Source organism: Mercenaria mercenaria, chromosome 3 (genome assembly GCF_021730395.1).
Source record: "Mercenaria mercenaria strain notata chromosome 3, MADL_Memer_1, whole genome shotgun sequence".
Taxonomy (NCBI): domain Eukaryota; kingdom Metazoa; phylum Mollusca; class Bivalvia; order Venerida; family Veneridae; genus Mercenaria; species Mercenaria mercenaria.
In genome coordinates, this window is record NC_069363.1 from 76,959,952 (window position 1) to 76,978,206 (window position 18,255).

Below are 18,255 nucleotides of genomic sequence, written 5' to 3' on the forward strand. Positions count from 1 at the left end.
GGTTACATTATACATGTAGAATGTTTTACCGTATTAAAGCGGCATGCCTCCAGATCGTCCGACAACAACAAAAAAAATATTTTTTAGATATCTTGAAATAAATGCTATATTTCTTAAGAAGGCTTTAAAACTTAATTATTGACAAACTTTATGGTACGGACACACGTTAAAATTTGCTGTTTTTACTGCTTTTTACGATGAAAGAAATGAAAAGCGTTTGTCACGCTTTTACTCCAGGTAAACTGTCTCGATTATAAATATCTATATTTTGAAGTCATTATTCACTACTTCAGCTATAGCGCTATTGGTTACGACGACGGGAAAATGTCTTTATTGCCGCGGCGGTCCGGGGTTCGATTCCCGAAGTGGGCATCTTTTTTTCTTGATTTGGGACTTTTAAAATATTTTAGAAACAATTATTTATAATCTAATGTTCATAATAAGACCAAACTTCAATTTGAAAGAAAAATTATTTTTAAGCCAAATATGGAGGTATGCTGTTTTAATGGCTGGAATGTTTACGTCGTATGAAGCTGTTTATATAATGATGTAAAACCATTTTTGCGGACACAGATATTGTTCCTGTCTTATCATCAGTGTAATTAACGTAACCGCCGATTTAAATCTCTGTCAATAAGGTAAAAGAACATGTTGATCAACTTTAATATGACGCACATTCAAAACGAGGACGCAGTTTCGTTTTATATGAATTTATACTTCTGCATCGACCTTAAGCCCTCTTTACACAAGGGAAACAATATGTATATAAAGTGAAATTGTTGAGTGAACGCCGTTTGTCAATTGTAATCCTGTCCATGTTATAATTAGTGCAAAGGAAACGTAAGCTATCTATGTTACCTGCTTTACATGATAACACAGTCATACATCTAACAGTCCTGAAATTGTTTTCTTTGATTTTCTCATATCATATTTCTAGATATTTTCCTGTACATATATATTGGTATCAGAGACGGTTCTCTTTCCAGCAATAGCTTTCTCAACATATTTTGCATTGTGAAACTCTGTGTGTTTTAACTTCAAAAAAATATATGCTCTTTGACAGATTTCACACAAAAATGTTACACTTTTCACATGGGCATTAAATGATTTGATCTTCACATATCTGTCTTTTCAAACTACTTACCTTGTAGTAATTATGCATGATTTTTCATGCATGTTTTTTCATGCCTAGAGGTAAAAAGTGCACGTTTTGCATGAGATACTATGTACACCTAAGCCTTAAATGAAGTCTCAACGGAGTTGTCTCCATTTTCTCCAAATAATTTACACAGGATAATTTTTTCAGCTCAAATAACTCTTTTTCAGAAAATTATATTTTAAATATTTTTCAGACTGTGTATTTTTATGCAGTTAGCTACACATATATCTAAAATAGACAGTGCCTAGTTGAAGTGTGTATTTATAGTTCCAATGCCTACGGTAAACCTGTATCGGTAATGGCATTTGTTATATTATCTACCTTGACCATGAATTCAGCGTTCTTTACTGAATTATTGTGGTTGACTGTTTGCCTTAAGTGTAACATCTCTTCTTGCAAAACATTTATCTAACTAATTTGTTGTATAGCCTCGTGATTTCACTATATTTAATTAATAGTATTACTTTTATGTGTTGACATCTGTATTCTGTTAGAAAAAAAACGCTCAATATAATTTCTTAATCGTTGATGCAGTCATAACAGAAAACTTGTTCGAAAGAATCTTGTTTTGAGTTATAAAACGATAATATGAAAAATCGGGAAAGTGGTAAAATGCATATTCTCACACTGTAATAATTCATTTTATGTTATATAATAAAAGAAGACATTATATTTCGTAAACTTGTTTAATTGCATTTATGTGTATAAAGACTGAAATTTATTGTTGATACCAAGGCCAAGGTTTTGGATTATCAACTAAATAACTATCATTCCAAGGGCAATACTTAACCTTGTATTTGTCTCAGGCGTCTCATGAAAGTGTGGTAACAAGGAAGCTAAAGTTTGATAAAAAAAGAGTAGTTTTCTTTTATGACATGAAGTGAAAAATAAGACTCATACTGCAATCTCTTTACTCTTACTTCTTATTCATCTTATTTCTTTTTCTCATTTTCTTTTTTCTTTTTTTTTTTTTTGGAAATAAGATAGAGTGACAATATGAAAATGCGGTAGTTCAGTTGAGACAATCAACATCTTATGTTTGGTACAAATGTTGCAAAAACTTTAATGAAGACTATCATTGTTTAAACAATTATATATTCATACCTATAAAGATTATGTCTGAAAATACAGAATGTTTATCAAGAAAATCTCATTGGATGCATAAATTAAAAACTTCACCATCTCCAAATCGTTCGAATGCTAAAATATTGTTACATATAACATATAATTTTATGTCACTTACACATGCCATGCTGTTGTTTTGATATATTCACTTGTACATGTTTTTTCTTCATATTAGGATTATATCGTAGTAATTATGAGAAAGTCTGCATCTCTAACGTTGATCTATAGTTTTTATTTTATCTGTATTTGCTTAATATTACAGTAGTGTTCATGTTTTGCTTCAAACATAATGTACACAATGTATATATATGCTTTGACCAACTTACTTTTCCGCATTTATTTCGTGGTGAAATTTAAGTTTATTGTTACGCCATCTGTTACTTCACTTTATACGTAACTAGTATTTCTAAAGACGACTTGGTCAAAAGACCGGCCCTGATTTTTTTTCTTTTTTAAGACAGTATTTGGGATATTGCCTTCAAAAACATCATTCTAAACCTTTCATGTAAATTTCGTGCAAAACTGTTTAATTTTTTCAATTATTATATTCTGTAAATATGGGAAGCAAAACATATTCAAACAGATACGCTTCAATTGTTTATTTCCAGGTTAAAAATGCGTAAAGAAGTTGATCTATCCAAATATTTCTTCTTGTGTTAAGCTGAAAAGGAATGGAATAGAATAAAAAATAAGCAAAAACACAATACCAGTGGTAATTTGAATTAGTAAAACAGAAGTAATGACAATTACACAGGGCGAATCGACTTACATTTTAGTTTGTGGTCCTACTTGTAAACTTAATAGTCTCCATACACAACCCTGAGTTTTTCCCATTTTCCCAAATATCCCTGTTATCATTTAACGAAAACTTTTAAAGTCTACGTTGCTTAAATCGTTTAATACTTTGAATGGTCTGTTGCTTATAAAGCGAGATACATACTTTCAACTATTTTATATGGGGACCGAGTAAAACTGGTGCAAGGGTGCAATACTGATGCAATGAAATTTCCCCAATTTAACAAAAAGAATAAAGCATAGCTATATTTCATCATTCCAGTATTGTGAATGGGGGCCTAGTAAACCTGGTAAAAGAGTGCGGCTAGCTCTGATTCACAGGGTGGACGAAGTTTACGCAAAGTACTTGATACATCATCCAGGTATAGTAATTGGTATCTAGTAAAATTGACAGAAAATTGCAATATAAAATGACACAACGTACTCTATTTCACAAAGAGGATGGTGTTTACGCATAGTACATGACGCATCGTCCCATGTATAGTTATGGGGACCGAATAAAACTAAACAATCCTCGTCTACACCAAGATGACTGTCCGGCTGTCCAGGGGACCAATTGGTGTACATTAAGTCCGAATCATCAGTATACCATGTCCAGAGGCCTTCAACAGTGCTGTCAGAAGCTCCCAGCCAAAATGAACTGAAGGTTTTCATTCTGTCTGAAACTATAGTAACATACGATGTAATAACAGGACCATGCCAGCAATCAGAGTAGCTAAATGTTTATATAAGTTTATCAGAGTAGCTTAATGTAGATTCAAGTATACCAGAGTAGCTAAATATAGATTTAAGTATCTAGTATTTTGCCACAAAAAAAAGATTCGATATCGCGCCCATCCAACCAAAATTACAAACTTTTTTTTTAACTTTGTTTTTGGAACATGTTGTCTATGTTGACCATGTTTTTAAAGAATCAATTATATATATTATTGTAACACCCGTAGGTGCTAAGTCAGTAATGGCAGGCGGAAGAAATTAAAGTCAACACAATTTTAAGTTCATGGTTGTAATGAGCAATAAAGATTGCTGGAAGTTTTTACTAACTTTATAACTGATTCAGTAGTCTTTAGCAATACATCACAAATTGGTAATTTTGATGTAAACAGCTCAAAATATCTATAATCAGATGTTCATTACCACTTAAGCTACTTTTGAACCATGATAATTAACTGTACATCTCATTAAAATAGGTGTATTAAGTTATCAGGCATACAATAAGTCACGACTAAGTTTTACTAGTCGCGTAGCAGTTTACAAAGAGTAGTCTAGTTTCAATATATACTTTTTACGTAGGCGTGAAGGTTAAGGTTTTTCCAGTGACACACTTATATTTATAGAGAAAAAGTCTGGCAAGAAAAGTCTAACACCAATGAAAAAACGCGGTCTAAAAATGTTGACCAATGAAATGAGCCGTTACAGCCAGCATCTCTGGCAAATCTATCAGAATGCCGCCATCTTGAAAGACAATCTAGCAGTTGAAATATCTTTAGTGATGAAATACATAAATGTAACCAGCTGAAAGTTATCTATCATTAAACAAATGGATGCTTTGGAATATAAGGAATTTATCCATGCAAATTAAGGTAGGTAGAACTGCTTATTTTATCAGATAGAGGGCGAAAGACATATGTCTTTCACGAATGAAATGAGCGAAAGACATTTCAAAATATGGCGCTCACTCAACTTTTGAGCAGAATCGATCTGAAAACAGCCTATAGCATATGCTACAGTAAAAGTTAAATTGACAGAATGATGGTAAAAACCTTACTTAAAAACCTTGAAATAATGATTACTTCAGATTTACTGTAGAATACTGTAAAGATTGCTGGAAAACTTAGCATTACAGACAGAACTGAAGGTTGTTATACTTTTCCTTACTTTAAAAAAAAATGGTAAAAAAAAAAAAAAGAGTTCAGCTGCATTCTAATGTAAACTTCAGTGGTTTGTTTATAACCTTAATTTAATGTTTGCATTTTCAATGATTTTGATGTGGTTACTTCCTTCGGACTGTGACTGAGCACCTTTGAACATTTTTATGAGTTCCGAGTCCTTTGATTTACCCAGTGCTATTTTCTTAACTTGATGGAAATTTAGCAGTCTCATGTGCTGGCGCTGCGTTAACTGTTTAGGATGCTGCACAATGGACCCAGGTAGCACCAGAAAGTTAAATTTGTCAAGTATGTCCTCTCTGGATGTACAAGGAAACCCAGTCAAGTCGGCGTCAAGCAAATTTGCCGCATGTTCTGCCATTTGTGTTCTCCGTTGGCTGTCCATGTGTTTCCAGCCAGTGGGTGGCCATGAGACGCTATGTACTGTACCCTTGAAGGTGACTATGTTCTCACAGTCCCATTCTCGCCTAGCAGGGGGAAGAAGTGGCATGGCACCTGTTTTCAAGATAATTATTGCTTCATCTTGTAAGTTGGTCTTTTCATCACTTGGCTTAGACTGTTCATATACTGGAGCTGCTGCTGCAGATGGCAAAGACGGTGACTGGTGCTGATAGGTGGGAAAAGGAAAAGGCAGAGATACTGCCTTAACATGCCTTATGATGTTATCAACGTAGCAGTCTGAGAATCCAAGTGACTCACTTACTTCATTTGAGATGTCTCCGAACTCGGAACCAGTGAGCTCTTGGCCACTTTCATTATGACTTATATCACTAGCATACCTTTCCAGCTTCTGTATAACATTATTTGGGATGGATCTAGATAGTGTCACAGTATAGTTTGTATTTCTGTAGACCACAGGTAATTTAAAACAGTCTATCCCTTTGGTCAACACCCCAATCTTGATGCTGACTTCAGGCCTGCTAGGGCTGTATGCGTAATTACTCCTGTCGGGTGCTATGCTGCCTGGATTTGGACTTAAGAAACCCTCCGTTTGTAGGGGTGTACTGCTTCCTTGCACCCATCCAGCCTCCCATTTGTTCAAGTCCTTACTAGGGCTCTTAACCATTGTGTGCCAGAGTCTTACTGTATTTTTTATTGCTACGGCATCTTGGGAATTTTCAGCAGCTGGTTTTATGATTTTGCTGTAATCGTCGGGATATAAGGACAGATAAAAACCTGAAGCTTCTGAAAAGAAGGTGTTTGACACAGTGTTCACCAGCCCTTGATGTTTTTGAACTACATGTTTCTTCAAGTCTCCCATTCTGTTACTGACTTTCTCAACTTCTATGCACCATGGGCAGATGACTTTTAAGCGTTGGTGAACTGCTCCTCCTACATGGTTTTTCAGGTCCTTTCTAGAGGCAAAAATGCCTGGACAGAGCCAACATTGCATAGCCATCCTGGAAGATAATTAAAATTTAAGAAGAGCTCTTTCTTCACACAAGAGCCTCTGTATGCCTAATAACTTAATACTGTCTTGCACTTAGATTTTGTTACAGGCTTTTTTTGTTTGTTTGTTTTGTTTTGTTTTTCATAACAGTTACTGTCAGAAAAGAATAAAAAAAAAAAAAAAAAAAAAACAATTCCTAACTTTGTCTTTTACATTTTTTTTTTTTTTTTTTTTTTTGTGGGAATGAGTACTTATTAAGGACATCATTTACTTATGCACGTCTAAATTGATCATTTTCATCTGTATCCGGCAAAATGAGTGAGAGGTTAGCCCATCACAAAATGGTTTTAATTAGCACTGATTTCTCAATACTGACTTGGAATTTGTCTTTGAAATTTAAATATACTGTTCCATTTTCGCGCTTTACATAGTCAATCGGATTCCAGATTTCAAGAACGCTAATCTGCAACTAGGCTAAGTTTTATACGCGCTCCAGTTTCCTTTTTGACCAAACGCCTCGCTAAGTGACATGGTAGCTAATCTGCCCTTAACGAAATCAATCGGGCGGCGCCGCCTTACTCTGTTAACACTACAAAGTTCGTTATTTTTTTTTACTTCTACATTCCAAGTCATTATGTGCATACCCTCTTCTGCTAAACTTTTAAATTGCCGCGACCATGACCTTTTTCACCAGTGGTCATGTACATATGAAATAGCTATATATTTATATATGTATGTTGTTTTGTCACTAGAAGTAAGCATTTTTGTCTGTGATACCAGTATTATGTGATATTAGAATTTTAACTTTTTATTGTCTTTCTTTGTCTGTTCTATGGTTTTATGTAATACTATTTAATTGTTCAGCCTTACTTTCTATTTATTTTTCCCTTTTTCCTTTTTTTTTTTTTTTACTCTAACATAAAGAACAAAACTTAAACTTTTGTGTAACATGTAACAGTTTAATACATTTGTCTGTTTTTACTTTTCAGTTCATTGTACCATTCTTGTCTACAATTTAGCAGATTTAAACCACCTTGGAAGTGCATTTCCATGGTACTTCAGTAACCGGTCAATGTGGTATACCTTAGCATTGGAAGTTTTCTTTTGTTTAACTAGATCATCGATACGTTTCTGAACAAGGAATGGTCCCTTCCATTTTGGTACTAATTTTGAGCAAACACCTGGTTTAGTCCTAGTATCATAGAGCCATACAGCTTGTCCTGGTTCAAGAATTCTAGCTTTTGATTTTACGTCATAATAGCGCTTACGATAATTTGCAGATGTCTGGAGGTTTTCTCTAGCAATATCATGAGCTACTTTTATTTTCTTTTTCAGATCAGTGATGTAGGGACCACCAGTAAGGTTGTTGGTTGACTCAGGATGACCAATCATTGCTGCCAAATTGGTAACATGACCTCATGACCAAAAACCATTCTGTTTGGTGATATTCCTGTGCTCGCATGTGGTGATGCACGATATGCCATTAACAACTGTGGAAGATACTGATCCCATAGATTTTGTTGCTTTGTGCAGAACGATGATAGCATGGTCTTAATGGTACGGTTAAAGCGCTCTACGACTGAATTTGCTTGCGGTCTCATGACAGAGGTTCGGACTTTGGTTATACCTAGTAACTGGCACATTTCCTTAAATAGTTCTGACTCGAAATTTGAACCTTGATCAGTGAGGACAACAAGAGGTACACCAAATCGAGCTACAAAGTTACTTATGAAAGCCTCTGCTACGGTGGATGCTTCCATATTAGGTAAAGCTACTGCTTCAGTCCATTTTGTGAACACATCAGTTATCACTAGAATGTATCTATTGCCATTTGTTGTTGTTGGGAGTGGACCAGTTAAATCTATGGAAACTTTTTCCATAGCTGCATATACCGGATCCTGACCAAGTGGTGCGTGGGCCGGTTGTGCCTTCTTTCTAACCTGACAAATGTCACATTGTTTGCAGTAATCTTGTACGCAGTCTTTCATTGCTGGCCAATAGAACTGTTGCTGGATTCTTGCTAACATTTTCTCCGCACCTAAGTGACCAGCTGAAGGAATATTATGGTAATTGTACAGGACATCTGAACGCAGTTTGGTAGGAACAATCAGCTGGAGTACTAAATCCCCTGTTTGGTCAAACCATTGTCTGTAGAGCATATTTTTTTCATTTGTAGCCGGTCCCATTGACGCCACAGAGTTTTTGCGACTGTTGAGTGTTTAGCTATATTGTTCCAGTCCGGACGTTTACCACCTTCAAGAGCAACATACAGAAGTCCAATATCATGATCTTCTAATTGATTCTTGCGTACAGTACTTGGTTCCCAGCCATCCAGAAGTAAAGGGTGTGGCTTCATGTCAATTTCAGCTGCCTGCTGTTTACTTCTAGTGATTGCGCAAATATTACCTTGTAGTTTATCAGTAGATTCTCTACTGGTAAGGGAACAGGTTTTGCTATATCATGTTCTTGCTCATCAGGGTTTTGTTGGAGTTCAAGTTCATACTTTTCTGTCTTGAACATGCTTTACATGGAATTCTGGATAATGCGTCTGAGTTTTGGTGTAATCTACCCGGCCGTGTACCACTGTAAGATCATAACTTGATACTTGTTCCAACCATCTAGAAATTTGTCCGGTTGGGTTTTTCAGGTTGCGGAGCCAACTCACAGCGGCATTATCAGTGCGAAGTGTTACATGGTGTCCAACTAAGTAAGGATGAAAGTGTTTCAGAGCCTTGACAACAGCCAACAGTTCTTTCCTGGTAATACAGTATTGAAGCTCGTGTTTAGACATTGTTTTACTCATGTAGGCAATCACACGTTCAGATCCTTCTTGTATCTGTGACAACACAGCCCCTACAGAATGATGAGAACTGTCCGTGTCTAATAATATATGGTTCGCCAATTATTGGAAATGTAAGGACTGGGGCACTGGTCAACTTTTGTTTCAAATTTTCAAAGGCTGTTTGGCATTCGTCTGTCCAGATGAATTTCCTATTCTTTTCACAGAGTTTATATAGGGGTTTTGCAATTTCACTGTGATTTTCTATGAAACGTTTATAGTACGCAATCAACCCGCAAAAAGAGCGAACTTGTTTGGCTGACCTAGGTATTGGCCAAATAACAATGTCCTTGACTTTGTCAGAATCTGTACTTATACCTTTTTCAGATACCTGATGACCGAGAAAATTTACACATGTTTGCAGAAATACACATTTTGATGGTTTAAGCTTCAGTTTTGCATCTTTTAATCTCTTAAAGACCAATTCTAAGCGTTCAATGTTTTCGGCGACTGTCTTACTAGGAACAATTATATCGTCCATATACACTACGCATTTTGACCATTGGAGACCACGCATTACATCGCCCATTAGTCGGCAAAATGTTGCCGGTCCAATAGCCATACCGAAAGGCATACGAACAAACTGAAACAAACCCATACTGGATGCAAATGCGGTTTTCTCACGATCTTCAGGACGTATACCTATTTGCCAGTAGCCTGAGAATAAGTCCATACTACTATAGTAGGAATTTCCACTAAGGGCATCTAGGCATTCATCCATTCTTGGTAGTGGGTAAGAGTCTTTCTTAAGGGTTTCATTGACCTGGCGATAGTCCACACATATTCGAGCAGTTTTATCTTTCTTAGTCACTATTACCAGATTGCTGCACCAGGGACTCATTGAGGGCTCAATGACGCCTTTATCCAGCATTTTCTGAATTTCAGTTCTTTCAGTTTCACGTTTTGATAGTGGTAACCTTCTCATTTGCTGTTTAATAGGTTCAGTACCGGGTATAACCTCAATTTTGTGTTCAATTCTGTCTGTTAACCCTAAATCATTAGATGACTTAGCGAATATGTCCTGATACTTAAACAGTAATGTTTTTAAGGATTTCTTTTCAGATTCAAGGAGGCCTTTGGAGCTGCGATTATACAAGTCACTCAGGAAGTCCGGTTAATTCTGATTCATTGTCAAAATTATTACTTAATGCTTCAGTTTTAATTTCAGAAGTTACCTGTGCACAGTGTTCCTGTTTGTAACAGACATGTTAAAAGACTGGCATTTACCAAGCACAGTTTTGAGGAAAAATATCAACTGGGTCTTCTTCACGATTTACAACATTTAGTTTAACTGAACTATTATCACTGGTATTTACAATGCCTGGCAGAAGCTGAATTGCCTTATTTTGCTTAACAGGTTCAATTAAAGCCATTTGATCAAGATGTTCTTTGCTGGGAATTGTCACAGTTACCCATGCACTGGAGTTCCCTGGAATTGTAGTTTTCTCTTTCACAAGTACTCTACAAACCATAGAGTCTTTCCCCCCTAACCAACATGGAATTTTGTCCCCTTGTTTAGTTTGTAATGAATATTCTACATAATCAACCCCTTTAACATATTGTAACATAAAGTCTTGACCAAGAATACCATCAGGTGCTATGTCACAAACAGTTACTGTGTGTGTATACTCAGTTTTTTCCATTTGAATTGAAATATTTGCTGTACCATAGACATTTATTTCAGAACCAGTAACATCTTTCATACGAATAGTTCCTTCTGCAAAATTGGCCTAACTCCTGCTTCAATTTGTTCAAATATTCTATTAGCCAAAAGGGTTGTGGAAGAACCACTGTCTATAAGCATATCTACATTAACTTTTGAAATTGTAACACCTGTATAAAATCCATTGTCCCATTTTTCAGTGTTTTTAAATGTTTTAACCGACATAACTTGTTTTTATTTCATTTTCAGGAGTTTCAGGCCCATTGCTCGCCATCGACTGTGGGCCTACTGGGTCGACGGCCTGGTGTTTTCCTGGCTCTTCTGTGGCACAGTTGCTTGACCTTGGTTCTGAGAGTTGGGTTGTGGCACTTGGTTCTGTTGAGGAGGTCTCACTAGCCATCGTTTTGTGTGGTTTTGATTTGCCTGACGGAACCCATGTCTGTTTGTAAGGGCAGTTTTTAATGAGATGGTCTGGAGACTGACATTGAAAGCATTGCTTTAGAGTACGATTACCTCGTCTGCTTCTGAGCTCATCTTGTGCTTCTGAAAGCTTCTTAACACAGTCCTGGAGTTGTTGGAGAGTCTGTGTCATCATTGATACTGATGGAATGTTTGCAGCCTCCTCAGAGTTTTGACCACTCCCGGTACCATTTACATTTCTCACCATTCTAGCTGTGGCATATTGTGACATGTTACCTGTTGGGAAGAAGACGCCTTCATACATTTCTATGATACCTACTGCTTGTTCAACACCGCGACATTGTTCTGTAAGACATTTAAATTTTATTTCAGCTGGAACAGACTTGTACAGTTGGTTAAGCGCAATCATTTCTTGGGCATCATGGGTCATGGATGGGTAAGCGCGCTGAGCTAAACGACGCAGATCATCTCCAAGCTTAGCAAAGGTTTCATCGGGACCTTTAAGTCGGGCTTCGAACCTTGTCATCCACATTGGTTGTTGTCTGGCTTTACCAAACCTTTGGCTAAGGTGATACACTATGTCTGAGTACCTCTCCCTCTCCGCACTATGAATTGTCATAGAAAAGTTCTGAGCTTCACCCCGCAGGCTGGCTAGAAGTGCTAATGCTCGCTCACGATCTGTCCACTGGCCAAGTTCAGCACATACTTCAAAATGACGCAAGTAAACTTCCCAGTCTTCCTCACCACTGAAGCACTGAGGTTTGATTGTTAAATGACCATTCTTTGGCTGTTGGCCCTCATAGTGACCTGGTTGATTTACTGGAAGACCCAAATACCTGATATTTGATCTGTTTGAGTGATTTCTGTTCTGAGGCACCGCTGGTTGTTCTCTCATAGCGGGTCTTTGTCGAGGTTGTGCTTGAGGTTCATAAAGATGTGGCACATCATCATCTGTGTCACTTTCCTCTGCATTCATCACTGAAGCTGGAGATGGAGGTTGTTCTTGTGGTTCCGGAGACTGAGCAGTACCACCTGCTTCTTCCTCATTTTGATTGTTTATATTGAAATTTACTTCACTGTCTGAATCAGCCATACTTATCAGCAAATAAATGAAAGATAATCAGTTGTGTTTGTTCTTCTTTTAGATTTTTTCTAAATTTGTTTTCTATAATTGTTTTAATGCTTACTTCTAGTAACAATACTATTTTTTGATTGATATATCTATATATCTATCTATTTATTGATCTTATTTCTGTTTATATATCTATTGCTATTGTTATTTATAGGCCCTGTGAAAAGCTCATACTGTGATACTGTTTTTCTTCTTTTATTATTTTTTTTTTTAATTGTTTACTTTGTACTTCAAGTACTTTGATACTTTTGTTTACATTCTAAATGTTATGTCACTCTTTTGTAAGTAGTACGCGATAATTCTTTATTAGCCGTGTGGGTTCCTATAAGGTGATCCCACTGGTATGACACCACTTGTAACACCCGTAGGTGCTAAGTCAGTAATGGCAGGCGGAAGAAATTAAAGTCAACACAATTTTAAGTTCATGGTTGTAATGAGCAATATAGATTGCTGGAAGTTTTTACTAACTTTATAACTGATTCAGTAGTCTTTAGCAATACATCACAAATTGGTAATTTTGATGTAAACAGCTCAAAATATCTATAATCAGATGTTCATTACCACTTAAGCTACTTTTGAACCATGATAATTAACTGTACATCTCATTAAAATAGGTGTATTAAGTTATCAGGCATACAATAAGTCACGACTAAGTTTTACTAGTCGCGTAGCAGTTTACAAAGAGTAGTCTAGTTTCAATATATACTTTTTACGTAGGCGTGAAGGTTAAGGTTTTTCCAGTGACACACTTATATTTATAGAGAAAAAGTCTGGCAAGAAAAGTCTAACACCAATGAAAAAACGCGGTCTAAAAATGTTGACCAATGAAATGAGCCGTTACAGCCAGCATCTCTGGCAAATCTATCAGAATGCCGCCATCTTGAAAGACATCTCGCAGTTGAAATATCTTTAGTGATGAAATACATAAATGTAACCAGCTGAAAGTTATCTATCATTAAACAAATGGATGCTTTGGAATATAAGGAATTTATCCATGCAAATTAAGGTAGGTAGAACTGCTTATTTTATCAGATAGAGGGCGAAAGACATATGTCTTTCACGAATGAAATGAGCGAAAGACATTTCAAATATGGCGCTCACTCAACTTTTGAGCAGAATCGATCTGAAAACAGCCTATAGCATATGCTACAGTAAAAGTTAAATTGACAGAATGATGGTAAAAACCTTACTTAAAAACCTTGAATAATGATTACTTCAGATTTACTGTAGATACTGTAAAGATTGCTGGAAAACTTAGCATTACAGACAACCGGAAGTGAAGATTCCGCGTTAAATCTCAAAATATTCTTGAGAAAATCTGAAGAAATCATGCATATATCAGTCTAACATCAAACTAAAAGTGACTAAATTGTTACATAATGATAATGTGACTATTGAACTAAACTGTTTTTCAAATGGAACTTGATTTCAAGAAGATTGACTAAGTCTTTCAGTTCTATCAATTGTCTATCGGAATGTCTATCAGTTCTGTCATATGTCTATCGGAATGCCTATCAGTTCTTTCAATATTAGGATCTAGCTTTCTTGAGGCGTTAAAAGTTTATAATATAGAATTTCAGGTCTTATTGTATAATAAAAACACACATAGATATAAATAACAACTGAAGGTTGTTATATTATATAGTATATATTTTGTAGATGAGTATTTGTTTAAAACAATTTTGAATTCTGGCATGTTTGTACCGATCAAGTTTAAAGGAGTTCATCACAATATTTTGTGCGCAACTCAATCGCGCAGCAAGCGATAACCAGTGTAAGCAAAGTTCATGATTCGCCACCAAGAGAGCATATGCAGCGCACTCGCATAAAAAATAATATTGTATATACACACATTATAGGTCGTGCATATTTTACCTTTAAAAGTGATGATGTTTTATGGCAGGAGTAGCCGTAGGAAGTCCGTGTCCAAGAAATCACCTTGCTCGAAACGAATCCATTGTGAACAGCCAAGTTAAACTATAACGTCGAGTTATGATTCAGCCGACTCTTAGTCAGATAGAATTCCAAAAAATCTTAACGTGGATCTATTTCCTTCAAGTTCAGATATGACTTGCTAAACATGTCGTTATACTTTCTGTGCCCCATCTAGGATTTCACATGGTAAGATCAGAGTTATGGCCCTTGAAGTAAAAAATTACATAAAGGACCTAAATATTTGTGTCGCCTGTACCTCAAAAAGTATATTGCCGAGAGTCATGAAACCATACAAGAATTAAATTCAGCATGCGAAGTTATGCTTTTATTTGAAATTCACTCAGTAAAACCAGATTAATGTTCCTTGACTTAGTCAATACAGATATATACGTAAATAGCATGAAAGCTTGTGTAACACGTATCTTAAAAAGAATTTGACCTAGAGTAGACTAGTCATGAAACCTTAAAGGAATATTATTCAGCATGTGAGCAAGAAAATAAGTTATAAAACTGTTTATAACATTGTACAATTTGTTGTGTAAGAAAAAAAATGTTCATAACTTTTAAGTGGGTGGGGTAATGAAAAAAACAAACACTTTTGTGGGTGGATAGAACATTTTTTAATTTTTCTTGTGAACAAGAACGGGTTGATATCATTTTTTTTTATTTTGTATTTTTCATCCTAAATCTAGCTTACATAATATAAAATTTGATAAAATTATGTCCGCTAGATTTTTCATATCGGTAGGAAATACTTTCTCAGTTTCAGATACTTTCGACATCTGTCAAAAGATTTTTTCTGTGTTAATATACCAATATGTTGGACATTTTATGCATAGTTATAGAGGTTTCATTAATTGTGATGCAAAAACAGTAACGTCAGAGTGAATTTTAAGTACATAGCTCTTTGCATTTGTTTTATTATGATATGTATGTATTGTTTCTTCAGACAAAAATACCAGTTTAGTGTTCTTAATAAACTTTGAATATTGAAAAAAGAAGTACGGGTACATATCATTTTTATTTTTTATTTTAACTTGCGTTACATCAGTCTATAAATATGCAAAGTTATAGAAAAATCTGTTCGTTAGAAATAATTGTGAAAAACATCTTCAAGTTTTTTGCTTTTTTTTTCAGTTCACTAACTGAAGATCAGTTTTGAGGAAGAGCATTTTACTAAGCTAGTTCATTGGTTGCCAGGACAGCCATATGCCTACAATGCCCAGCTTTACTTAAAGTTACTTGGTTAATGACCATTCAAGGAACACAACTGCGATATTGTATCCAGATTAGATAAGAGGTTTTAGAAAAGCAATCACAATGCACTGGCGGAGGGAGGATGAAAAAGAAGTTACCAAAATAATACTCCACTCGATCAAAGGTAAACTAAACATGCTTCATTAAATCATCTGTATAATATAATTATCATCCTTACTAAACTTTATTGTTAATGACATATGTAAATAAACCATGTGCAAAATATATGTAATATAGTTACAATTTCTGAACAATCTTTTTGCCATGTCCTGGATAAAAAGGTCCTCAGCTTTCGTCTCTATAGTTGCCAACTGACCATGATGAATTGAGCAGTGATGCTAAAAATAATTGGTAAGAAAACTATATCAGGTCTAGCCAAGCTTAATCATTTAATAGTGCTATGTATAATTCTATCTAGATTTATCTCAAACTCAAAATTGGCGTTTAGTTGGTTCGAAATATATTGGTAATCCTTTTGACAGAACTGGGTTTTAAACGCAGTACAGTCTTATAATGAGGGATTTTTGAAAGAACCCTGAAGGCGTTGGTCGGTTGTTCTGTAGAAATTTTAAACTTGTGAATACGTCTTAAAACAGGTCAGATGATATAAAAACTCATTGTTTTGAATTTTGTCTTTTTTCCTTTAAAGTGTGTTGGATGGCACGGCTAGCATTCTTGCAAATGTTTTCATAGAAATGGAATTCATAACTTTCGAAGAGATTGTCATTTGAAAAATACAAGTTAACAGGTGCAGAAAAGAAGGCAGTAAAGAGGTTTCGTTTGTTATAAAGTGTTAATATCCCACTTACAATTGCCTCTGTCCAATCCAAACTCATATTATCAACGAAAAGATAGCACGATCCTCTGAAATATGTCCAGCCATCTGGACACTGGTCTTGGCACGCTGCTCTTTTACTTACAGGTTGCTCACGTGAGTCTTCTTGACCACCTGTAAGGTAAATGTCGTCTGGTTTTGTCCCATATTCATCGTCTTATTACCCTCTACCCTGCTAATCATTTATAATAAACTAGTCCATCTTTCAATTTGGAAAGTACCATTAACTGTTAAAAGGGGTGCTTACCAAAACGATACTGACTGAATGGCAAAAAGTGTAGATCTTGATCAGACTGCACGGATGTGCAGGCTGATCATGACCTGCACTGGTCGCAAAGGCAGAAGCAGTCCTGTTTAGCATGATAAGGGGTAATGAAAATAGTTAGACCCTGATGTTTGAATCTAGCGTATATAACAATTCCTGCGCTATCAACCCCCTTTCAAGGTTTAAAACCAAATTTGTGTTTTTTTCTTTTGTTGTTTTTTTAAAATTAATTATTAATTAGTTATCGATATTATTGTAAATATTACTTAATTTTATCAAAGAATTACGGTGGGTATTACTTATATGACAGTTACAGATATTAATTGTAATTTATTTTGTGTAACATAGATTAGAGAATACTGGAGTAATTCTAGTGTTGCTAAAAATAATTCGTATTATTAGTTTGTTGGGCCGTATAATAACATGGCCGTCTAGTACATTTAATGAAAATTTATTGGCTCAGACGAACAACGTTATCATAAACTGTACTACTGAGAATCTCTATATGACATACAATTGCATCGACTTGACGTTCAATCCAACAAAAATTAAATAGATGTGTTAAGTACTTGTTGTTACGACATAATTTGTCATACATAGTTACTTCATTTGTTAATATTGCTACTACCCATAATTTAAAACTCTTTGCCGCGTATGTCTTACAGACATGATTTTTTCTTATCTTCATATGAAGACAATCTTATATGGCTACATGTGCATTAAAATTACAATTTTAAGCAAATGTCCCTGATGACCATAGATAACATTGGATATAAACTTAATTAAAAAATACTGAAATTAAATCTTACCTGCTAACAAAATATACTGTTGAAATATCATATACAACTGAAGAACTTTAAAAACGTTTATGTTTGTTTTGAGCAATAAATGTTTGGTTTGCCAGATAAGGAAGCCTTGAACCTTATTAGTAGAACGTCGGTGTCAGACCGTTGTGGCTTGCTATCAGTCTGCCATAGCTTACCATTACGTTACCTTTGTTTGCTAATATATCGTCGGAATGATTATTTTGTATCAATCACTGCACAAATATATAGCAAGAGGTCGTGTTCGGGTTTAACTCTGGATCTCTGTAACGAAAACAAAATCTCACTTGTTTCAGCTTTTAATTTATTGTTGAAAAAAGAAAATACTGTCAGAAATATGGGAAGGAAAACAATTTTACATGCGACACTTCTTGTTATCCAACCACTGGGGTTGCCAATCTGAAAATAAAAGGGCAGCGATAATTGCATGATTTTTTTGTTTTGTGTTTTACGCCATTTTTCAACAGTATCTTAGTTTTGTAACGGCGGACAGTTAACCTAGCCAGTGTTCTTGGTTTCTTTACAAGTACTAACCTGTTCTCCTTATATAACTGCCAACTTCTCCACATAGTTCAGATGCCATTTTTCAACAGTATTTTAGTTTTGTAACGGCGGACAGTTAACATAACCAGTGTTCTTGGTTTCTTTAAAAGTACTAGCCTGTTCTCCTTATGTAACTGCCAACCTCGCCATAATATTCAGAGATGCAGGGCGAATGATTTCAGAC

At 35.4% G+C, this 18,255-nt stretch overlaps 1 protein-coding gene across 1 annotated transcript; it reads right to left on the bottom strand.

Annotated features, from left to right (window-relative positions):
- Nucleotides 1–2,868: 2,868 nt before the first annotated feature.
- Nucleotides 2,869–17,658, bottom strand: LOC128555720 (perlucin-like). Its single transcript, XM_053538977.1, has 5 exons — nt 17,514–17,658; nt 16,414–16,553; nt 15,846–15,942; nt 3,504–3,744; nt 2,869–2,945 (listed from the first exon to the last, which is right to left on the bottom strand). Exons 1-5 carry the CDS (start codon nt 17,542–17,544, stop codon nt 2,918–2,920), a joined length of 537 nt encoding a protein of 178 aa, XP_053394952.1. The 5' UTR covers nt 17,545–17,658; the 3' UTR covers nt 2,869–2,917.
- Between the last annotated feature and the right edge of the window lie 597 nt (nt 17,659–18,255).

What these genes read in the sequence shown, in the direction of transcription:
- LOC128555720 (XM_053538977.1), bottom strand. Translation starts at nt 17,544, where the DNA reads ATGATATTTCAACAGTATATTTTGTTAGCAG. An exon ending in ACAGTATATTTTGTTAGCAG is followed by an intron (nt 16,554 to 17,513) that starts GTAAGATTTAAT and finishes TTTACCTTACAG; the next exon opens with GTGGTCAAGAAGACTCACGT. An exon ending in CATCCTCTTTGTGAAATAGA is followed by an intron (nt 2,946 to 3,503) that starts GTACGTTGTGTC and finishes ATTCCTTTTCAG; the next exon opens with CTTAACACAAGAAGAAATAT.